The 25,356-nt window shown below is 36.9% G+C and overlaps 1 protein-coding gene across 1 annotated transcript in view; it reads left to right on the forward strand.

The window, feature by feature from the left end:
- HCN1 (hyperpolarization activated cyclic nucleotide gated potassium channel 1) overlaps positions 1-25,356 on the forward strand; it is a 453,436-nt gene that overhangs the window by 360,914 nt on the left and 67,166 nt on the right. Inside the window, exon 5 of the mRNA XM_070774701.1 lies at positions 14,516-14,662. Within this exon, the coding sequence (XP_070630802.1) occupies positions 14,516-14,662 (147 nt within the window). The remainder of the gene's footprint in view (positions 1-14,515; positions 14,663-25,356) is intronic.

Raw genomic sequence — 25,356 nt, forward strand, 5'->3', positions numbered from 1 at the left:
CTTGACTAGACGAACCTTTGTTGGCAAAGTAATGTCTCTGCTTTTGAATATGCTATCTAGGTTGGTCATAACTTTCCTTCCAGGGAGTAAGCATCTTTTAATTTCATGGCTGCAGTCACCATCTGCAGTGATTTTGGAGCCCCCCAAAATAAAGTCTGACACTGTTTCCACTGTTTCCCCATCTATTTGCCATGAAGTGATGGGACCAGATGCCATGATCTTTGTTTTCTGAATGTTGAGCTTTAAGCCAACTTTTTCACTCTCCACTTTCACTTTCATCAAGAGGCTTTTGAGTTCCTCTTCACTTTCTGCCATAAGGGTGGTGTCATCTGCACATCTGGGGTTATTGATATGTCAGTCTGTACTCTTGCTGAATTAAGGATCAAAATCATTTTCTTATATGCACCCACAAAGAGAGGCACACAAACACACAGATTGAGAAAAAGTGCAGTAATAGAGATCAAAGCATTCAGAGCAGGAAGGCACTCTAAAGGATTTCTGAAGTATCCAAGCACGTATTTTAACACTGTTATAATGATAATAATGACTGTTTCAATTTCTGGCATTCATCTATCCCCCTTGGCCTTTATTCTATAATTGCTAAAAATTAACTTTCTAAAATCACTTCATGGGAAATAGATGGGGAAACAGTGGAAACAGTGTCAGACTTTATTTTTCTGGGCTCCAAAATTACAGCAGATGGTGACTGCAGCCATGAAATTAAAAGACGCTTACTCCTTGGAAGGAAAGTTATGACCAACCTAGATAGCATATTCAAAAGCAGAGACATTACTTTGCCAACAAAGGTCTGTCTAGTCAAGGCTATGGTTTTCCCAGTGGTCACATATGGATGGGAGAGTTGGGCTGTGAAGAAAGCTGAGTGCGGAAGAATTGATGCTTTTGAACTGTGGTGTTGGAGAAGACTCTTGAGAGTCCCTTGGACTGCAAGGAGATCCAACCAGTCCATTCTAAAGAAGATCGGTCCTGGGTGTTCTTTGGAAAGAATGATGCTAAAGCTGAAACTCCAGTACTTTGGCCACCTCATGTGAAGAGTTGACTCATTGGAAAAGACTCTGATGCTGGGAGGGATTGGGGGCAGGAGGAGAAGGGGACGACAGAGGATGAGATGTCTGGATGGCATCACTGACTTGATGGACGTGAGTTTGAGTGAACTCTGGGAGTTGGTGATGGACAGGGAGGCCTGGCATGGGATCATGAGATCGCAAAGAGTCAGACATGACTGAGCAACTGAACTGAACTGAAAATTGTTTTACCTGAACAATTTATTTTGTAGTTAAGTATTTTCCTCTAATTGCTAAGTACATTGAATTCTCATTACTACTATTATTTTCAATTACTTGCTCAGTTAACTCTTAAACAGTTTTTCTCTGACTTTTGTCAAACTTTTTTGAAATCTGGCCATTTTGAAAACAAAAATATAAAAAGAAAGAGAGAGAGAGAGAAAAGGAAGAAGGAAGGGAGGAAGGAAGGAAAGAAGGAAAAGGTATGATATACAATTTCCAATTTTTTAAAAATCTTGCTTTTATATTCAAATATATTTTGTGAAATATCTAAATAGATACTGCTAGTTTCCATACACAAGAGGTCAAGTGTCTGCTTGTAATGGAAGATCATTCTGGGTGGAAGAATAACTATTTTTATCTAGTAACATTTTCTGTAAGAATTTTAAGATCACCCATTAGGTTGTAAATTTGATAGATTTCCAAGTCAAATTGATACATATTCATTACCACAAAAATCTTTCCCCATATTCTTACAGCTAAAGAATTCACTTTCTTATAGTGAAACCCATATTTGATTTCCAGCTTTCCAAAAAGACAAAGTAAAATGAAGAAAAAAAAGAAGGTATTTCACACAGATTTTTGCAGGGAGAAAAAAAAACAACTTTACAACCATGGAAAATGTACCATTAGCTTTTAATTTTGTTTACATTTAACATGTTGAAAGTCAAATTTAGGTATATTTGGATTCATTTATTATTATTTGACTTAATCTATTATGCTGCTTGAAAGGATTTCACATAATAATGAGGAATCCATTTTTGCTAAAAGAAACCTTTTCTTCAGTAAGTGTCAGTTGAACATTTTGCTGTTTATAACATTTTTTTGAAAATGATTCAATATCTGCTATAAATATTTTAGAAATACTACTTGGCAAACTCACTTACATGAAACCTAACTTTTAATGTCTATATAAAAAGGGATTCTTTTATTTTAAAATATAATAACACAATAGATTAATTTACCATGTAAATAAATGACAATGTTGAAAATATCTTTGGAAAACTTATGATACCTTAGTAATAAATCCAATGATGATTGGATTAAATATAAACAAAAAAGTTTGGTCTTTATGGGAAATTTTAAATATTTTATGGATTGTTATTTTTCTCATTATATTTAAAATTTACAACATCTAATCATTTAAAATAAACCTTAATTTTTATTCTGTAAGAAAAACATCATTTTTATATGTTGTATTTATATTGCACATAAGATGTATTTTAATTCAATTGGATTTTTAAACTATTTGCTATTTAGTGATTTTTCCCAATAATTACTTGTAAGTAGAATAATGTTTTAATAGCATGACTAAATTATACAATGGTTTATACGAATGTGTAATTCATTTTTTGTTATTCATTGCCCTTTATTGTCATTTACAAAGGTGTTCTATTCTTCTATTTTTCCAAATAAAACTATTCTGAAGATAACAGTGAAAAATATGTTTTTAGAAATAAGAATTGCAGCCATGTTATTCTGAATATCACAATAAGTATAGAGTTTTTAAGGAGGATCTTATGGTAATAATATCTATCTCTGTAGCAAACCTGTACTATGTCAGGAAGTGAGGGCTGTAAAAAACCCTCATGTTTTAAGTTTAAATGGCAACCCACTCCAGTGTTCTTGCCTGGAGAATACCAGGGACAGGGGAGCCTGGTGGGCTGCCATCTATGGGGTTGCATAGAGTCGGACACAACTGAAGCAACTTATCAGCAGCAGAGGCAACACTAAAGGAGTTTAGTGAGTTGCACCTTTTTTTCTTTCCTCTTGTTTGTTTTTGAATTAAAAATTTATTTTTGGTGTATCCTGAAAATGCATAATACAAAGTATATGTAATGATAAATAAAACTTTAAAAATCTTTTATTTATTTTGCCTATATTTGGTATAATGACCTATGTAATACTTTTCTTTTTTGCCTATTTGTAAGACAGTTAAATGAACCTTATGAATTATGTGAGTAAAATAGAATATTCTGGAAATGTATCATAAAGTAGCTATTATCAAATATATTCTAAAAAGAACAAGTGTGCTAAGATGCTTCAATCATATCCAACTCTTTGAGATCCTATGGACTATATCCCTCCAGGCTCCCTGTGCATGGATTTCCCAGGCAAAAATACTAGAGTGAGTTGCCATTTCCTTCTCCAAGGGATTTTCCCAATGTAGGGGTTGAACCTACGTCTCTTACTCCTGCCTTGGCAGGCATATTCTTTACCACTAGCACCACCTGGGAAGCCCTTAATAGCAATGTTTGTGCATGCTAAAGAGAATAACTTATTTTGGTTGGCATATGTTTTTGAAACTCACTGATATATATGTATGCCTATATATTATATATACATATATATATTCACAGATATCTATTGATGATTATCCATAGTCAGTTTATTATTTGAAGCACTGAATATTTTCAAATCATTTTATTAAACCAAAACTAAATTTGTTATCTAATAAAATTCCATATAAATAGCTTGAGGAATGTAGTGTTTGTATATACTAATATTAATTAAGCTAAGTATATTCTTGGCCATAAAACTGGTAGAGCTTTCATATGAAACATGAAAGACACTTACTCTACCAGGGCGTAGTGTAAGAGAATGCAGGAGGCAGAGCACGAGAGGCCCATATTGGCCAAGGGAGTTGGACTTGACCTGAGAGGCCATTAAAAGGCTTTAAGGAAAAGAGTCACAATAAGCCTAACATTTTAAAAAGATTTCTCTGTCCGGATTATGAAAAATGAATTAGGATTGTAAGAAGGCATGTGCAAATAGATACAAAGAATGTGGTTAGAAAGCTAGGAATTAGTTTAAAGGATAAAGTTACTTTGACTAGAATGATAATAATAGTGATGTAGGGGAAAGGCAAATTATTAAAACTTTGGCAGGTCAAATTTACATAATTTGGTATATAATTTGGTAATGTCTTAAGGATTAAGATGAAGGAGTTATTTTTGTTTAGTCGCTGCTCCTCTGTCCATGGGATTTTCCAGGCAGGAATACTGGAGTGGGTTGCCATTTCCTTCTCCAAGGGATCTTCTCACCTAAGGATTGAACTGGAGTCTCCTGTTTTGGCAGACATATCCTTCACCATTGAGCCACTAGGGAAGCCCAGGATGAAGGAGTGAACGTGAAAGTCACTCAGTTGTGTCCAACTCTTTGTGACCCCAGGGACTATACAGTCCATGGAATTCTCCAGGCCAGAATACTGGAGTTATACTGTCCTTTCCCTACTCCAGGGGATCTTTTCAACCCAGGAATCGAACCCAGGTCTCCCTCATTGCAGGTGGATTCTTTACCAGCTGAGCCACAAAGTACTGGGGAACATTAAAATAAGAATGATTCAGTTTTCTGGGAAGGGTATTATTTCATGAACAGAAAAACAATATAAATGTAATTTAAAGGTTTTTTTTTTTTAATTGCTTACCTTTACCGAGCCATCATTCTAGTTCACTGCTTTTAACTAGACGATGTCAGAGAGATGATCACATTTGCAATTTCCATCTTCACTTCTTATTTCCAGTCACTCTCAAATCATTTGCAACTTGTTTTGAATTGTTCCCTCTCCTATTGTATACACAGAGTCCAATGAAACCACCAACTGCAAAGTCACCAAAAACTTTACTGAACCTAACTCAGTGGATACTTTTTAGTTCCCCTCTATTGAGGCATCCCAGATTTTTCAGGAATAAAAGGATGCCTTTAAATTACTTCTTAATTTCATATATTGATATATTTCTAATCTGAACACAATAAACTTAAGAAAATAAAAGCTCAAAGGAAATGAAAAAATGTTTGGAGTTAAAATGAGTTCTAGGAATTTCAGGAAATATTCAATAGTGCAGAAAAATATAGAAAAAAATTAGGGATTATAGGGAAATGTAGGAGTAAACACAGAGAAAAAATATATGAAATAAGTGATAGGAAACATGGACCATATCCAGCTAAGTGAATTCATTATCCCAAAGCCCCACATCCCACTAGAGGAGTTCAACGTAGAATTCTGTCATGTAGTCTGAGTCTAACAGAAATATTTTCAGACAAAAAAAGTCATTCCAAAAACCTATATTCCCACTCAATAGTTCTTAGTTGTTTACTTTGGGATTGGTTCCAGCAACCTGAATAAATAAACCAAAAGGAAAACATAGGATCTAGGAACAGTGAACCCAACCAGGGACGTTGTAGGGAAATCATAAAGGAAAATCTCTGAAGAAAACTCAATAGATATTGGGTAGGATAAGGAAGCTGGGAAAATATGACACTAAAATAAGAGCTATTTGTGCAAGAAATAAAAGTCATTTAAAAATCCATGAAAGAAAAGAAAATGTCATCAGATGCTCCACTTATCATCATGACACATGATCAGAATAATGCAGACACTTTATGGGTTTGGTAGGTTCAATTATGAGTACAAAAGTATATCCACTTTTACATCTTAAAAGTAGAGACAACCAAAGTTAGACAGTAGGATGAAGGAGGGAGTTTGTTACTTTCATCTAGTAAATTTGCCTAGGGTTCTCTGAAAAAAAAATAAAGGTATAAATAGATTATGTCAAGTTATAAAGGGATAGGGAAGAATTAGCACTAGTAACAGAATTCTAGCATGAGAGAAGGACTGAAAAGATATGGGGGACTGTAAGTAGTTAAACCTCTTTCCTATGGCAAAAAGTCAGTAAATGATACCTATAATTAATCCGTATGAGAAATAGAGACAGAAGCATATTGCTTAGAGATATGGACTAAACACCTTTGGTCGCAGGACAGGAATAGAGATGCAGACATAGAAAATGGACTTGTGGACATAGTGTGGTAAGGACAGGGTGGAATGAATTGAAAAAGTAGTATTGATATATATACATTGCTGCTGCTAAGTCGCTCAGTTGTGTCCTACTCTTCGCGACCCCATGGACTGTAGCCTACCAGGCTCCTCCGTCCACGGGGTTTTCCAGGCAAGAACACTGGAGTGGGGTGCCATTGCCTTCTCCAATATATACACCACCATATGTCAAATAGATAGCTAGTGGGAAGCTGCTATATGACACAGGGAGCCCAACCTGGCACTCTGTGACAACCTAGAGGGGTGGGATTCAGGATGGATTGGAGAGAGGCTCAAAGCTCAAGAAGGAGGGGAAATATATATATATATATATATATATATATATATATATATATATATATATGCTGCTAAGTCGCTTCAGTTGTGTCCAACTCTGTGCGACCCCATAGATGGCAGCCCAACAGGCTCCCCCATCCCTGGGACTCTCCAGGCAAGAATCCTGCTGTGGGTTGCCATGCCCTCTCCATATATGCATATATATCTATATCTATCTATCATCTATAGATATATATAGTTAGAGCTGATTTGTGTTGTTGTATGGCAGAAACCAACACAACATTGTAAGGCAATTATCCTCTAATTAAAAATAAATAAAAATGATGGCATGGGAGAAGTGAGACTGCTGGAATGGGCAATGAATATTTGTAATTGTTATAAACACTCTATTTGAGCTCATTTCTACTATTGTCAGGGAGAAAGAAAATTTCTTCTATCCTTCTAGGTTCTTCCTTTTGGTCTAAGAACGAAATTAAATTGAGCCAGTGAACAGGTGAAAACCACATTTAATTTTTGGTATGTATATGAATCCCACATAATTGCTAGGGTCAGAGACCCCACATACAGGGGAGGTTCAGAGACAAAGAGGTACACTAAGGTGTATATGCTATCCTGGGAATGGGAGAAGGATCTGGGACTCTCAAAGACAGGAGAGTAACTCACAGAATGATTAAAAAAGAAGAGGGTTGGTGGGTAGTTAGATGTTTATCCACTCATACAGATGGGGCCACTTAGATAAAACTCTCTGGAAATAACTCTTTCTCTGGGAAAATTCCCCAATTTAAATTATCCTAGGTAATTAAGCAAAGGGAAATAGTTTCTCTTGAGCCAACAGGGTCTCCACTGCCTATAGCAAAAAATAGTCAACATGAAAAAGTGGTGCATATTGGGGTTGCCTCTTCTGAAACCCTATACTATCATGTACATGCATTATATATGTCATATACATGTGTATTATATAATTGTTGCTGCTGCTTTTCATTCACTAAGTCCTGTCCAACTCTTTGTGACAACATGGACTCTAGCATGCCGGGCTTCTCTGTCTTCCACTATCTGTCAGAGTTTGCTCAAATTCATGTCCATCTCATGCTGTGTCACTCCCACCTCCTCCTGCTCTCAATCTTTCCCACCATAAAGGTCTATTTCAGTGAATTGGTTCTTCCCATCAGATGGCCAGAGTATTGGAGCTTCACCTTCAGCAACAGTCCTTTCAATGCATATTCAAGGTTGATTTCCTTTAGGATTTTGATCTCCATGCAGTCAAAGGGACTCTCAAGAATCCTTTCCAGCACCACAATTCAAAAGCATCGATTCTTTGGTGCTCAGCCTTCTTTAGGATCTAACTCTCACACCCATCCATGACTACTGGAAACCGTAGCTTTGACTATATGGACCCTTGTCAGCAAAGTGGTCTCTCTAAGTTTGTTTAGTGATGTCTCTATGCTGTCTAGGTTTGTCAAAGCTTTTCTTCCAAGGAGAAAGCATCTTTTAATGGATGTGAAAAAGCATCTTTTTCATGGCCGCAGTCACCATCCACAGTGATTTTGGAGCCCAAAATAATGAAGTCTGTCACTGTTTCCACTTTTTCCTCATCTATTTGCCATGAAGTGATGGGACCGGGTGACATGATCTTAGTTTTTTGAATGTTGAGTTTTAAGCCAACTTTTTCACTCTCCTGTTTCACCTTCATCAAGAGGTTCTTTAGTTCCTCTTTGCTCTCTGCCATTAGGGTGGTACATCAGCATATCTGAGGTTATTGATATTTCTCCCCGCAATCTTGATTCCAGCTTGTACTTTGTCCAGCCCAGCATTTCTCATGATGTACTCTGCTTATAAGTTAAACAAGCAGGGTGACAATATATAGCCTTGTTGTACTCCTTTCCCAATTTTGAACCAGTTCATTGTTCCATGTCCAGTTCTAATTGCTGTTTATTTACTCTCATGCAGGTTTCTCAAGAAACAGGTAAGGTGGCCTGATACTCCCATCTCTTTAAGAATTTTCCAATTTTGTTGTGATCCATACAGTCAAAGCGTTTAGCATAGTCAATAAAGAAGAATTAGATGTTTGTCTGGAACTTCCTTGCTTTCCATGATCCAATGAATGTTGGCAATTTGATCTCTTGTTCCTCTGACTTTTTTAAACCCAGCTTGTACATCTCAAAGTTCTTGGTTCACATACTGCTGAATCCTAGCTTGGAGGATTTTGAGCATATCTTTACTAGCATGTGAAATGAGAGTAATTATATGGTAGTTTGAACATTCTTTGGCATTGTCCTTCTTTGAGATTTGAATGAAAACTGTCCTTTTCCAGTCCTGTGGCCCCTGCTGAGTTTTCCAAATTTGCTGGTATATTGAATACAGCACTTAAGCAGCAGCATCTTTTAAGGTTTGAAATAGCTCAACTGGAATTCTGTCACCTCTACTAACTTTGTTCATCATAATGCTTCCTAAGGCCCACTTGACTTCACACTCCAGGATATCTGGCTCTAGGTTAGGGACCATACCATCATGGTTATCTGGGTCATGAAGGTCTATGTTGTGTAGTTCTGTATATTCTTGCCACCTCTTCTTAATCTCTTCTGCTTCTCTTAGGTCCTTACCATTTCTCTCCTTTATTGTGCTCATCCTTGCATGAAATTTTCCCTTTATATCTCCTATTTTATTGCAGAGATATCTAGTCTTACCCATTCTATTATTTTCCTCTATTTCTTTGCATTGTTCGTTTCAGAAGGCCATCTTACTTCTCCTTGCTATTCTTGGGAACTCTGCATTCAGTTGGGTATATCTTTCCTTTCTCCCTTGCCTTTTGCTTTTCTTCTTTGCTCAGCTATGTGTAAAGTCTCCTTATGCAACCACTTTGCCTTCTTGCATTTCTTTTTGTTTGGAATGGTTTTGGCCACTGCCTCCTATACAATGTTAAGAACCTCCGTCCATAGTTCTTCAGGCACTGTGTCTACCAATTATTGACTAGACTCTATTTGCACCTCTACTGTATTATCATAAGGGATTTTATTTAGGTCATACCTGAATGACCTAGTGGCTTTCCCTATTTTCTTCAATTTTAGCCTGAATTTTGCAATAAGGAGCTCAATAAGGAGCCCCAGTCAGGACCAGGTCTTATTTTTGGTGACTGTACAGAGCTTCTCCATCTTTGGCTGCAGAGAACATAATCAATCTGATTTTGGTATTGACCATCTAGTGATATCCATGTGTAGAGTTGTTTCTTGGATTGTTGTTTAAAAAGATATTTGCTATCACCAGTATGTTTTCTTGACAAAGCTCTGTTAGCCTTTACCTTGCTTCATTTTGTACTTCAAGGCTAAACTTACCAGTTATCTCTTGTATTCTTGATTTCCTACTTTTGCATTCCAATCTCCTATAATGATAAGGACATCTTTTTCTGGTGTTAGTTCTGGAAGGTGTTGTAGGTCTTTATAGAACCAGTCAACTTCAGCTTCTTATAACTTTAATTGCACAGAACATTTAAAATATAGAAGTACATTACACTTTTAAATGGGCACCTCTTTTATAGTTTGTAAATCCGACAATGAATTTTTGATTTTGTATATTCCAGAAATAATTGTATTTGAATCTTTGCTTTTCAAAAATTTATTGATCAGTTATCTATTATGCAGGTTATCTTTTATATACATATATGTATGCACATCACTAGAATTAACAGAAACTGTTATTTTATTTTTCATTTTTATTAATACTTTGCCAGCTTATGCATAATTTTAACACCTAGTTTATTTCCTGTCCCCCTACCATTAGATATCCTCTTCAAAAATTTGTTTATTATTTTTATTTCTTCACTTCACATGAAAGTGATATTTTTATTCATAAGAAATAGCTTTTCAGTAAGTGTTGTGTTCCAACATAATTCCCAAGTTCTCAGAGTATGGTTCAGTATCTCTTCTCTCCAAATATACTCGTTTTGAGTGGCCCCTTATCCTTTGAAACTTTATCCTTCTTTGGATTTTGTTAACCAAGCTTTTCTGTCTGCTCTTACATCTTGCTGGCTAATATGAGTTCCCTTAACTTGCTCAAGGTCCATGACTCAACTGCTTTTAAAATATCGGTCCCACTTTTTGTCTTTTTATGTCTTCATTTGACGCATCCTTGCTGATCCCTTAGTCACTGACTCTGCGTGTTTTATCTTCTGAGTGCCTGACCTACATATAAGCATTAGAATGTGCCATGAGCATCTTAAACTTAGCTTGTCAGAAACTGGATTTCTTTTTCTTTCCCGTACACTCCCTCAAATGTACTTCCTTACGTCCTAAGATAACACAGTACTTGGCATATAGAAGTGGTTCTGATATTTTAGTGTATGGAGGACCTGTTAAAACACAACTGCCAGACTTTCTAATTCAGAGTTTCTTATTCAGTGGGCCTGGGGTAGAGACTATGAATGTGCGTTTCTAAGTTCCCAGGTTATACTGATGTTTTGGCAACCACACCTTGAGAACCACTGGCACACAGCAATCAATTAATACTTGTTAGATAAATCATTTCTATGAGTGAATGTTTAAAATATGTAATATATGCTCAAAGTCAACTGAACTCAGTAATGAACTGAACTCAGTAAATGACAAAAAAATATTCATAGAACTTCTGTCTGAAGAAACAAGGAAGATCCATTGGTATAACACCCTCTTACTGTAGATCATTAAACTGAAGTCTAAAGGGATTGGAAAGAAGGAAAAATAAGTAGACTCAACCCATCTTGACTTTCTGTGAAAATTAAGTAATTTTATGGGTCATATTTTTATTTAGCTAATCAAGTATTAGTTTTTTAACTTCAGAGATTATTCATACAGCAGATTATTATTTTTTTCTCTAGATAAGTAGACTTTTGCATCCAGGCACAAATTTCCCAAAATGATTAAAATGCTGCTAAATTTTAATGCTGCCTCCCATACCCCAGAGATGCATGTAGAGAGGGGAGAAATCTAGAGCTCAGTATGCCAGTTAACATTCAAGATTGTCATCACCCCAAGCACTGTATTGGCAAGCAATCAGCTGAGAAAAGTGAGTAGAGGTTACCTGACACATACTGGTCCTACAGAAAGAATTCTGCAGGTTAGAATTCTTCATTTTCCCAGAATCAAAAGGACTTTCATCAATGTTGTAAGTGTCCAAACTGTGGCAGCTCTGTTGTCTAAAGCTCTTTTATTGTTTTCCCAAGTTTGGATATTTGACAGAACTGACCAGTCTTCAGTTTTCCCTGGTGACTCAGTGGTAAAGAACCTGTTTGCCAATGCAGGAGACTCGCGTTTGATCCCTAGGTTCGAAAGATCCTCTGGAGAAGGAAACGGCAACCCATTCTAGTATTCTGGCCTGAGAAATCCTATGGACATAGGAGCCTGGTTGGCTATAGTCCTTGAAGTCACAAAAGAGTCAGTTTGGAGAGCACTCACCAACAAAGCTCTCAGTAGGTCTTTAAATAGTCCACTCAAATTAGTCGAATCAAGTAGGCTAGTTGCTAATCACTCATGCAGAAGTTAGCTTTGTGGATCTCCAGTGGTATTTCAGATCCTAAACAGTTCATCAAATATCCCACTGCCTTCTTCTTGGCTATAAGTAGAAATCAGATACACAAATGTTGCTAAAAATAAGGATAGAGCTTTTCCAGTCCAGCTGCAAATGAACTTTATCCTACACAGCAATCTTGTAGGATAGAGAAAAGCTGACACTTCTTTCCTTAGAACCAGCTGCACAAGGGGCCAAGCAGGCTGAATCCCAGGTCTCTAGCTAGGTGCAGGCTACTAAGATTAAGTGGGCACACAGACTCTGACTTCTTCAGGAAAAATTAACCCAGTCTTCTCAAGTACATACAAGAAGCCATTTACACACGATGCCAGTGACAGCACTGGTGCCTAAATTCAGAGCCTGAAATCATAATCAATTTGCTTCATATAAGTGTGTGTGTATATATATATATCTGAAGCCCATATTGGCTTTCCAGATGGCTCAGCAAGTAAAGAATCTTCCTGCAACCCCAAAGACCCAAGTTCCATCCCTGGGTCGGGAAGATCTCCGGAGGAGAACATGGCAACCCACTCCAGCATTCTTGCATGGAGAATCCCACCAATAGAGGAGCCTGGCTTCAGTTCATAGGGTTGTGAAGAGTCAGACATGACTTAAGCGACTGAACATGCACACACGCATATGCATATATATTTGTTGTTGTTCAGTTGCTAAGTAGTGTCTTGACTGGTTTGCGACCCCATGGACTGCAGCACACCCGGCTTCACTATGTCCTTCATCGTTTCCTGGAGTTTGCTGAAGCTCATGTCCATTGAGTCAGTGATGCCATCCAACCATCTCATCCTGTCACCCCCTACTTTTCTGCCCTCAATCTTTCCCAGCATCAGGTTCTTTTCCAAGAGTCGGCTCTTCACATCAGGTGGCCAAAATGTTGGAGCTTCAGCTTTAGCATCAGTCTTTCCAATGAATGTTCAGAGTTGATTTGCTGTAGGATTTACTGGTTTGATCTCCCTGCTGTCCAAGGGACTCTCAAGAGTATTATCAAGCACAACAGCTCAAAGTCATCAATATATGTGTGTGTGCGTGCCTACAATAGTAGTAAGCCTGCAGGCTTTACTTTAATATGTAAATGTGTGTGTATATATGTGTGTTACCTACTAGGGTTACTGTAGGTAACACCCACAGTAGTTAGGCCAGCAGGCTTTACTTTAAGGAACAGTCTGGTGACCAAGCAAAGGGATCTCATGACAAAGCTGTATTTCCTTTGAGAATACTAATCTCTAAAAGAGAATGTCCCCAAAATATGAATTTTATGAGTAAATAATGTACTTTAAAATATTTGAAGAAGTATAATACAATGGGTTGCTGTTTCCCATTAGGTATATTTATTAATTACCAGTTATTGTGGCAAGGAGTCCAGTCATCTAGATCTTCTGGCTTGAATTCTGTTATCAGGAAAAGATTTGAAACAAAAATATTCATAGATAATACACCAAATGTGTCGTGTTTAAGGAAAGATTTTTTCCATTATCTTCATCCAGTTTTATTACCTACCTTTTCATTTTTATTCAGCTTTATCATCTGCATGGTGGAACTAATTTAGGGGGTTCTAACCAGTTTTTTTCAAAGTATAGTCTTATGACTGCCTGCATTTGAAATATCAAGGGAATATTTCTCAAATTTAAATGTGTGTGAGTCATCCAGGGCATCTTTCTTAAGATGCAGATTCTGGTTTTTTAAAGCCTGAAATTCTCCTCTAATAAGCTACCAAGTAATATATGTGCTTCTGGGTTCCTGTTTGATTTGTAGGGACTTTTTTTTAAAGTGTGTGTTTATGTATATGAATATGTATATAAATTTACAAAGGCGGGTACCTCAACAGAATCAATATCTGGAGTTAGAAATGCAAATCATTCCCCAAAGACCACCTCATCGCAAGTTTTATGAACAATCAGGTTTAAGAAGTACTTATTTAAATAAAATTAAGTGTCTAAATTAAGTTTCAGCTATAAAACTATGTGGATCTAGTCTCATTCTGATATTTTTCCACATCCTAAATTCAAGTCAAACGTAGTCTCTTAATTTATAGGGCATGAGTGTTGCTTGAGGATATATGACTTACAAACAGTTGCCAAACTTTGTGCCTCCAGATTAAAATTTTAATTAGATCTTATCTTTGGCTATAAGATCTAAGATAAAACCTTTGTACTATCCAGAGTTATGAGATTCTTTTTCCAAATGCTAAACAGCAACTGCATACTTCTTTTAGAACTGCTTTTTCCTTTTAATGGCGTTACATTTTTTTTTTCTTGGCTCATCACTGGATTTTGGGGGCTACACCCAGTTCACTCTGAACTCCTTCCATGCTTCCTCTCCATAACTCTTCAGGTCTTTACAGGAAATGTTTACCTAAACAAATACCATCCATAGTATGTGACATAGAGTAGGTACTTTACAACCTAGTACAGTAATTCATTCACCTTAAAGAATTTCTTCATTTTGTTACTGTTACTCAAAAGTTGTTGAATATAGCATAACAAAATCACATCATGGTTTCTCATACAGCCTAACAACGTTTTCTAATTTCTGTTTTTTCCTTTTCTTACAGTATAAGCAAGTGGAACAATACATGTCATTCCATAAGTTACCAGCTGATATGCGTCAGAAGATACATGATTATTATGAACACAGATACCAAGGCAAAATCTTTGATGAGGAAAATATTCTCAATGAACTCAATGATCCTCTGAGAGAGGTAAGATTTATTGTCCTCAGTCTCCACGAGTGTGATCATTGTTTACTTTCTCTTTTCCTGGGAAATCCTCAATTCCATGTTTTGACATTACTCAAAAAAAATTAAAACAATGTTAAAACAGTTTTTCCCTTTATTCACCCTTATGTTCTCACGTTTACAGGCTCTGTGTTTTTAAAAAATGACTGGAGAATTGTTCTTCTAATTATGATTCTCAAGATACCAATTTATTTTCTGTATCCCTGGTTACAAGTCCTTTCTTTGGTACTCATTGTCCATAGCCTTCCTGTCTTCCACTTTCTCATCTCATGCTCACCAAATTGTTTCATTAACTTCTTTGTGATTTTCACTTTTTTCCTATTTTTGTTTTTCCTGTTCATCTCCTGGGCCCTGATCACAGACTGACTTGACCCTTGTGAGTCATTCATTTCCTATTACTTCATTAAAACACTTTGCAACATCTATAGCCACCTCTTTCCTCGAGTGGCCCTTCCTTCCCTCCCTAGATGTCTTCCCTCTGCCCACTGGAATGTTCAGGTCACCCCTAGATCAAAAGAGCATTCTCTTGATTGTGTTTCTTACACTGGTTTTCTCTTTCTCTTTTCTTTTACTACTAATCTGGAAAGGTTACTCTCTAATTATCTCCTACTGTGGTTCAATCTCCACTTCTTTACCAAAATCGTTTCCTTGAATATTTAGTGATGACAAATCACAAAAAATATCAGTGAACATTTAGTGATGACATCATTTGTCTTGGATCCATCGGCAGTTCTTTTCAACACTTAATAACACCTATAGCCTGAATCTTTTGAGGGAGCTCCTTTAACACTAAACCATTACTGTCTTTGGCTTTTCACTTTCCATTTCTGGATTTATTTTCTTATTTATTTCATCTAGCTCTTTAGTTCTGGAAATTTGACCTCCAAATTCTTGACATAATCTCTGTTGTCTTAAAACCTATATGATTTCCCTTTGCCATTGCTACATGATTTCCATTTGCCATACATATATAGTAAACTATGTATTAAAGTGATTATCTTCCATCACTAAGCCATTTATCCTTTGAAGTCTCTCTCTCTGTAAATATTTTATTCTTTTGAGTCATATAGAATGTAAAACTTTAGTCTTTTTTAATCTTTCTCTGCTCTGCACATCCAGTCAATCACCACATGCTATCAATTCACTGTAACAATGTATCTTACAGCTATGTCCTTATCTCTTTTACCAAGTTCATGACCCTAACCTTATTGCTCTCACATGGATTATTTGCACTATCCCTTTAGTTTATCTTGCAACCTTTGGTCTGTTTTCTCTAATTAACACTTAAAGCAGCCATGCCAAATTAATCATTTACATGTATGAGATAGTCATGTATCTGCTCAGAAACATTGTCTTTACAAGTTCATCAAATAGAGCCTCTTTGGACTCATATTTGAGCCCTTCTATGCTCTGATCCTTGCTAAATTTCCAGCTTTATTTTTCCCTATTGCTCTATATTTTCCAAAGTGGCCTATAGCCAAATTGTGCAACTTACTGTTTTGCAAAAAGCAATTCTGATTTCTCAACTTGCATCATATGTTTTCCAGATATGTTTCTCATCTGTTGGCAAATGTAGTTCAAATAATATTTCTTTAATTTTACTTCCTTTGATTGTCCAGATTAGATCTGGTCTCTTTTTTCCCTGACCCCCAGGGCACCGAGTCCATGTTTGAGTACTACTTTCCATTTTGTCTATTATCACAATTTTTCCACATTAGTTTCCTCCACTTTTGTCTTGAAAGTTCCTTAAGAGCAAAGGTCACTTCCTCTATATTTTAAATTTTTATTGAAATTCCAACTATATATAGCAAATATAAATACTCAATAAATATGTCCATCTCACCTAACATCTTTACCATTTATAACCATCCCTAAGTATCTACATCCATAAAAGTTATTTGTATTTTTTAAGCCTTAAGCTATCAGTTAAGAGTTTTGGAAATAGAAGGAGCTGAATATCTGCTATTGATTAAATTATTTTCTCTACAAAGTCCTCAATCAATAACGTCCAAATCTTTTTGCTTTGAGAAATAGAATTAAACCTTTGTATTTTAAAAAAAAGCTATATATCATTTTTTAAATTTATTAATATGTTTTGCTTTATCTCTGTTGGATTATAGATTTTGTTTTAAATACAAATCCTCTTCACTAAGAGGCCGAAGCTCACGATACTGAAACCAGGTTAGGTTCTCAAGGGCCAGACAGGATTCAAAGGTGGGGTAAGATGGGCCATAGTGTAGAGACAAAGATAACTGAATAGACAGCATTAAGGATTAAAATGGAATCAATAGGCAGATGGATACAATAAATCTAAGGTTTTATTTGAAAGAAGCAGAAAAGTAAGGATTCCAACAGAAAATGTCATTGAGGGACTATAGAAAGCCAACAGAAAGTGAGAATAAAAATGAACCCTAAAAAGCTGAATGATTAAATGAGAAACATTTCTCCATGCTAAAAATGCTTAATGTAATATAAAGGATAACAAGAAAATTTTCTTAATCATGTGTTTGTTATTAGTTACTGCTACACTTTGACTCTGATCTTAAGTGGAAAAATTCCACTTTTCATTTTTATCCCCTTCAGTTCAGTTGCTCAGTTGTGTCTGATTCTTTGCAACCCATGGACTGCAGCATGCCAGGCTTCCCTGTCCTTCACCAGCTCCCAGAGCCTACTCAAACTCGTGTCCATCACATCGGTGATGACATCCAGCCATCTCATCCTCTGTTGTCCCCTTCTCCTCCCACCTTCAATCTTTCCCAGCATCAGAGTCTTTTCCAATGAGTCAACTCTTTGCATGAGGTGGCCAAAGTACTGGAGTTTCAGCTTTAGCATCATTCCTTCCAAAGTACACCCAGGACTGATCTCCTTCAGAATGGACTGGTTGGATCTCCTTGCAGTCCAAGGGACTCTCAAGAGTCTTTTCCAACACCACAGCTCAAAAGCATCAATTCTTCAGTGCTCAGCTTTCTTTATAGTCCAACTCTCACATCCATACACATGCCCCCAATTCCCTCAGTTCCTACAACTATCTGTCATTCACTTATAATAATTTTTTCCTTATATTTTCAAATGCCATGTTCTTGCCTGGAGAATCCCAGGGACAGAGGAGCCTGATGGGCTGCTGTCTATGGGGTCCCACAGAGTCGGACACAACTGAAGCGACTTAGCAGCAGCAGCAGCAGCATAGTTCAAAGCTTCAGCATCTTTTCCTTCACTTTCTGACATGCACCCACCACTTTTCTCCCTGCCTTTGGTCTCAATTAGCTCAAATGCATCCCATCCCTTGGCTATCATATTGAATGATATACAACACAAGTTCAGTGTTACTTTCTTGGAGCCTAACTATGGCCTCCTATCCCCTCTAAGAAAAAGCCCAAGCTGCTTGAATTGCACTGGAGAAGCTCTGTGGTCTGCCTCCATCTTTGCATTCATGATTCACTGACAGAAAATTGTTGGTAATTTCCCTGGGAGGAAAAATTGTCTGATTGTCTCTTGGCCTTTCTTTATGCTACCTTCTCTATCTTCAATCCTTTCTACCCGACTTTCCTTCAATTTTCCATCAAACAATCTTACCAGGTACGAGTTTCTTCATAAATTTTCTCTGAAAACTCTCCATCCTTGTATTTTCATTTGTCAGTTTACTCTTCGTCTCTTTCAAGACTGTGAGCTTCTTGAGGGTAGAGACTGTGCCATAGTATCTCTGTATCTCTAGTGACTAGTATTTGATAGGAGCTCATTAAATATTTATTAGAAAAATGGTCTTTTACTGAATAATGAGTGAAAAGCAGGGTAAAAAATTATGGCTACTTAATCAAATTAGAGATCTTAGAAGCAGAAACATGAAATACTGAAATATTTAACATCCTAAAAAGGTGAAAACAATGTTTGTTCCTTTGTTCTTCAGCGTTTGCTCTTCTGGCATCAGAGTCACACAAAAGCCAAACTTTAATGTGAACTAAAACTATAGAAACAGGAAGCGTAGCATAGGAAAGTAAGCAAAGACATTGGCCAGCAGGTAACAGAAGTCATTATTCATTATCCATTTAGAAACCTGGATATAAAAAACCCAGATATGTTTTACAAAGAAAAGTTTAGTAAGAACAATGGGAAATATATCTTGTTCTCTGTTAACTTGGAGTATTATGTGCCTGCTATATTTAGGTCATAGTGGTAGATCACAAGAAACGTTTTAAAAGTAGTAAAATACATCATTCTGTCTTTCAAAAGCTGTATTCCAATTTAGAAGATGAGGTGTTAATTTATGCAAAGATGTATTTTGGTCCCTATTGTGCCTCTTGTGTCCAGAAAGTGCCTGGCATATAGAAGACATTGAATGATTGATACTATAAATATAAATGAATAAACCAGGATACTTGGGAAAACTAGATTATTTGATATGTATATTTTAATAAAAGGTAAAAATATAAGATGTGCATTGTATGCACGAACACATGCCACATGTAATTGTTAATCATATATTCAAGTTTGAGCGGACAACTATCTTACATTTTAATAAGACTTTTAACTTAAAATGCTTCGTTGTCCAGAAACCTCTTTTTTATGAAAGTATTTTGCATAATATGAGATGCTGATTTATACTTTAGAGCAACAATTTCTGCTAACACAAGTCTGGGTACTCACAAATGTACAAAAGTGAAAGGTTAGATTCTAAAAAGCTTACTAAAAAAACCCCATTGTTTGAAAATAGAGAAAGAAAATAAAATGTGGTTCTTATGAATGTGAAATTATTCCTTACTCATAATCAATTAAATCTGTGTTGTATCTATTTTATTCTCCATCCTTTCTCTTCAATGTGTTTGAATATTTTTAAATATGAAGAATCTCTAAGATGTAGAATGGCAGGAAGAATTTCATTTGTGTGACCTTTGAAAGCTCTTACCAGAAACTCATATCATGCATATGCAAAATAATTTAGCCAGTAGATATTTTGAGAGCAAAACTTTATGGAAAGAATTCTTGTACAGAAACTAGGTGATATATCTTTTTCATACATTGGAGACAAATTGCTGAAATGCCTTCAACAAATACCTCAACAAATGCCTTCAACAAGACCTCAACAAATTGAGGTCTCCATACAAATGTTACCTCCTTAACAGGGCCTCCCCTGAGAAGTTCATCTGGATTTAATTTCCTTGCATTCTCCATCATATGAGTTTTGTTGTTGGTACACATCACTTTGTTGTCTTGTTGTCTCTTTTTATTTATTTGTTAATTGTCTGATCTATTATAGGAACTCAGGACCCAAGAAAGTAAGGACTTCTTGATTTCCACCATAGCTCCAGACCCTCCATAGTACATCTTTAATAACTGCTTGTTGGATAAATAAATAAAGTCAAATTGTTAGATTATTAGATGATTAGAACTTGAAGGGAGCATTTTTGAGACACAGTAGAGATGCTGGAATGAAGAAAAGTGATGCCCAGAATTATGACATACTGTGGCCACTTACCTTTCTTAGTATCACTTTAGATTGTACTATGGAGAATGTGGTTTCTAACATATAACTAAAGGATGCTGGTATCTTTAGATTCCTCTGTGAGTTTGTTTTGATATACACACAAAACCCCCAGAAGGTCTTATTTTGCATGCAGTTGTTTTTATTTTCTTTTTAACTTTCTCAATGTTTATATACATTAGTGATTTATTTCTGAGTAAACCTGAGGGGTGGGAGAGTATGCCAGTAGAGTACAGTTATTAAAGGTTTCTGAATATTTTGTCCAAACTCTATAATATTAATAGTATCCATGGGATAGATAGAAAATAAATACAATTTTTCTTACATTGGTATGCCAGGTGTGCATAGAGTAATGTCAGTGGTTCATAAAACACAAGTTGCTGGATTCCCTGTCTGAACCTAAGCAGTGAGCCACTCAAGGTGGAGAAAATTCAGAACAGCACATAAATCTGTGTGTTCTTCATCCTCGAGCTAGGCCATATGACCATAGCACTGGCCCCAATGGCATTGTCAGCACCCTAAGAAGTGATTGGAAAGTCATCTAAAAAAATTATCTTTGTTTCACAGTCAACTAATATACATGGACCCGAGAATACAGGAACACCTACAGTTTTCTGAAAAAATTACTTAGAATAGTACCTAGAAACTTGGCATTTTAAATTAGAGCCACTATAGTGATGCATCAGAGAAGGCGATGGCACCCCACTCCACTACTCTTGCCTGGAAAATCTCATAGATGGAGGAGCCTAGTAAGCTCCAGTCCATGGGGTCGCTAAGAGTCAGACATGACTGAGTGACTTCACTTTCACTTTTCACCTTCATGCATTGGAGAAGGAAATGGCAACCCACTCCAGTATTCTTGCCTGGAGAGTCCCAGGGACAGGGGAGCCTGATGGGCTGCTATCTATGGGGTTGCGCAGAGTTGGACACGACTGAAGCGACTTAGCAGCAGCAGCAGCAGTGATGCATTAGTTATCTGTCATCTCTGTTCTCCACTATCTTGTTGCTCTGTGACTGTGTCTGGTTAAAATTCTGAGTCTGCAAAGTGGACTTCAGTGATCTCCAGAAACCTCCTCTCCCTCCCAGTTGTGCCCAGTCCTGGTTTGCCTGGAGAGCCCTCCTATTCTTCTTCTATCCACTTAAAATATGCACCTGTTTTGCCTTGTGGGCTCGGAGGTCTTCTGTTTCATTGTTTTGAATGGTTTAAATTGCCTTTATGATATTCTCAGTGTTTTGAATAGCATCATGTATGAGTGAAAGCCAACTATGGAGGAGCCATGCAGCATCAGGGAGAGAGTATGGCCCTGGTTCCACTGGCTTCATTTTTTTTTTTTTTTTAATTTTATACTGAAGTTTACTGATGGCTCAGTGGTAAAGAATCTCCCTGCCAATGCAGGACTTAGAGGTTTGATACCTAGGTCGGGAAAATCCCCTGGAGAAGGAAATGGCAACATACTCCAGAATTCTTGCCTATAAAATCCCATGGACCGAGGAGCCTGGCAGGCTACAGTCCATGAGATCGCAAAGGGTCAGACACAACTGATCAACCAAACAACAAATAGTTGATTTATAATGTTATGTTAATTTCAGGTGTACAGCAAAGGGATTTAGTTATACGTATCAGATCAGATCAGATCAGATCAGTCTCTCAGTCGTGTCCAACTCTTTGCGACTCCATGAATCGCAGCACGCCAGGCCTCCTTGTCCATCACCAACTCCCGGAGTTCACTGAGACTCACGTCCATCGAGTCAGTGATGCCATCCAGCCATCTCATTCTTTTTCAGATTCTTTTCCCATATAGGTTATTACAGAATACTAAGTAGAGTTCCCTGTGCTATACAGTAGATCCTTTTTGACTATCTATTTTAATATAATAGTATGTATATGTTACGTATGTATATGTTAATCCCAATTTCCTAATTTATAGCCCCCCTCCCCACCATTCCCCTTGGTAACCATGAGTTTATTTTTAAGTCTGTGAGTCTGTTTCTGTTTTGTAAATAAGTTTTTTGTATCATCTTTTAGACTTGTGTTTCTCTGTGTGACTTAATTTAGTATGATAATCTCTAGGCCCATTTATGTTGCTGCAAATGGCATTATTTCTTCTTTTTTTTTTTTTTATTCAATTTTAATTTAAAAAAAATTATACATGTGTTCCCCATCCTGAACCCTCCTCCCTCCTCCCTCCCCATACCATCCCTCTGGGTCGTCCCAGTGCACCAGCCCCAAGCATCCAGCATCGTGCGTTGAACCTGGACTGGCATCTCGTTTCATACATGACATTTCACATGTTTCAATGCAAATGGCATTATTTCATACTTATTTTAAGGCTGAATAATATTCCATTGTATACACATAGACCACATCTTTATTCATTAATCTGTGGATGGACATTTCAGTTGCTTCCATGTCTTGGCTGTTGTAAGTAGTTCTGAAATGAACATTGGGGTGCATGTATCTTTTTCAAGTATAATTTTCTCCAGATACATGCCCAGTAGTGGGATTGATGGATCATATGGTAAGTCCCACACTGTTCTCCATAGTGCCATTCAGTTCAGTTCAGTTGCTCAGTCGTGTCTGACTCTTTGCGACCCCATGAATCGCAGCACGCCAGGCCTCCCTCTCCATCACCAACTCCCGGAGTTCACTCAGATTCGTCCATCGAGTCAGTGATGCCATCCAGCCATCTCATCCTTTGTTGTCCCCTTCTCCTCCTGCCTCCAATCCCTCCCAGCATCAGAGTCTTTTCCAATGAGTCAACTCTTCGCATGAGGTGGCCAAAGTACTGGAGTTTCAGCTTTAGCATCATTCCTTCCAAAGAAATCCCAGGGCTGATCTCCTTCAGAATGGACTGGCTGGATCTCCTTACAGTCCAAGGGACTCTCAAGAGTCTTCTCCAATACCACAGTTCAAAAGCATCAATTCTTCGGTGCTCAGCCTTCTTCACAGTCCAACTCTCACATCCATACATGACCACTGGAAAAACCATAGCCTTGACTAGATGGACCTTTGTTGGCAAAGTGCTTTTGAATATGCTACCTAGGTTGGTCTCATATAAATGCAGCACCACAACTTAGTATCTGCACAACTTTGGGCTCTTTCATAACTTGTACATGTTTTACTTTCTTCATCTTTAAATATAAATGATGATGATGATAAGTACCTAACAGAGATGTTTTAAAATTAAATGAGAAAAAAACCCAAAACATTAAAAGTTTGAAAAGTGCCTGGTACATAGTAAGTACACAGTAAAATTTGATTCTTAGTATTACTATGATACCGTGAAAAATAGTATATAGTTGCAGCCCACACGGCTCTCACAACTTGATGAGAGACAGAAATTTAAACCAGCAATTATAACTGCGTGTTAGTGCTATGAGAGGTCATTCAGAGGATGTTAGACCATACCTCAGAGGGACACCAACTCAAGGTTTATCGTATGTCTCATTTCTTTTGGAATTTATTCAAACAATCTGCTAACAAGCCCTTCCTCCAGTTTAACAACCAGGCTTCTGGAGACAGCATCTTAGCATCAAAACTTGGCATTGGAATTTTAGGATCAGAGACTGATGACGCTTTAATGCAGGAGTATATTTAAAACAAAAAACTAACTAGAAAAATTCAGTGAGCCATACCCCTCTGCTTATGAGAGCCTGTTGGAATGTGTACAAAGTAAGAAGGTCTATTTTTATCATGATCAGATTTATACTGATTTGATTAGTGCAAAATGGCAAACTTAACAGTCGAGAAAGAGGTTAATGCACTTCTAAGTCTGTCTCCAAAGTTCAGAACTGATCTATTTTTAAACAATGGCATGTGAAGAGCTGTGGGCTGAAAATAGGTACAGATCATGTGTCCCAGCAGAATATAGGACGTCAGTATATTTCATTTTCACAGAACATGAATTGGGCTGAGAGTATAATACTGTCCTTCTGACCTTTAGTTTCTTGAATAGAGTGTTAGGGAAAAATATCCTAATTTGCACGCATATATTTAGTGTAATTCAGAACAAGTTCTTAAAGTACATACTTGTTGGTTTTTTGAATGTCTCCTAAAAATGTGTTTAGTTCAGATTAATTAAAATAGCCTAGACACGTAGTATTATAAAGCTATACAGGAATCGTGTGTCATATACTCACGTAAAAGGCACAGTAACCAAAGGCTAGAAAATATATGTAAGTGATCTAATCTTGGTCACATTACCAAGGAAAGAAATTGAGTCTTTACACTTTCATCTTAGAACTTTTCCCTTGCATCCCTAGTTTTTAGAAAACAAACAGACAAAAAGCATTTATTGATTTCTTAATGTGTGCAAGATACTGATTCAGGCATGATGAGAAGGGAAATCGTAAAATGCCCTTTCTAGTCCCACAGTGCTTTACTGTGTGTTTGTTGAGTAAAGATAGAAAAACATGAAAAAAAAATGAAGAAAAAGTTAAAATACATTACTAAAAATACAAGAAATGTAGGAAGTTACATATGGTTAATTGCCAGAGCAAAGCAGACATTACTCACTAAACTTTGAAATGGATTAAAGACTTAAATATATGGACCTAAAATCACAAAACTCTTAGAAGAAAACATAGGAAAAAATGCTTCTTGACATGGGTTCTGAAAATTATTTTTTTGGATGAGACCTAAAACACAAGCAGTAAAATAAAACCTAAGTTAGTCGAACTACATAAACTAAAAAGCTTCTGCAGAACAATCAACACAATAAAAAGACAACCCATGGACTGGAAGAAAATACTGGGAATCCACACATCTGAGGAGAGGTTAATATTCAAAATGTATAAACAACTGACATAATTCAAGAACATGAAAGCAAGCAGTCCAATTAAAAAGTGGGCAAAGGACCCAAATAGACTTTTTTCCCCCCCAGAAAAGACATTTAAATGGCCACGAGACATATTGAAATGTGCTGAATTTAACTGATCATTAGAGAAATGCAAATCCAAACCACAGGGAGCTATCACCTCATACCTGTTGGAATGTCTGTTATCAAAGGACAAGATGTAGCCAGTACTGGGGAGGACATGGAGGAAAGAGAAACTGGGAGGGTCAGGAGGAAGACCGTTTGTATCATTGAGCAAGAGCCAGATCCCTGGACCTTTCCCTTGATTTTTTCCTAACATCCCTTCAGTACTCTGCTTTATTGACTATACCAAAACCTTTGGCTGT

This window comes from Bos indicus, chromosome 20 (genome assembly GCF_029378745.1).
Source record: "Bos indicus isolate NIAB-ARS_2022 breed Sahiwal x Tharparkar chromosome 20, NIAB-ARS_B.indTharparkar_mat_pri_1.0, whole genome shotgun sequence".
Lineage (NCBI taxonomy): Eukaryota > Metazoa > Chordata > Mammalia > Artiodactyla > Bovidae > Bos > Bos indicus.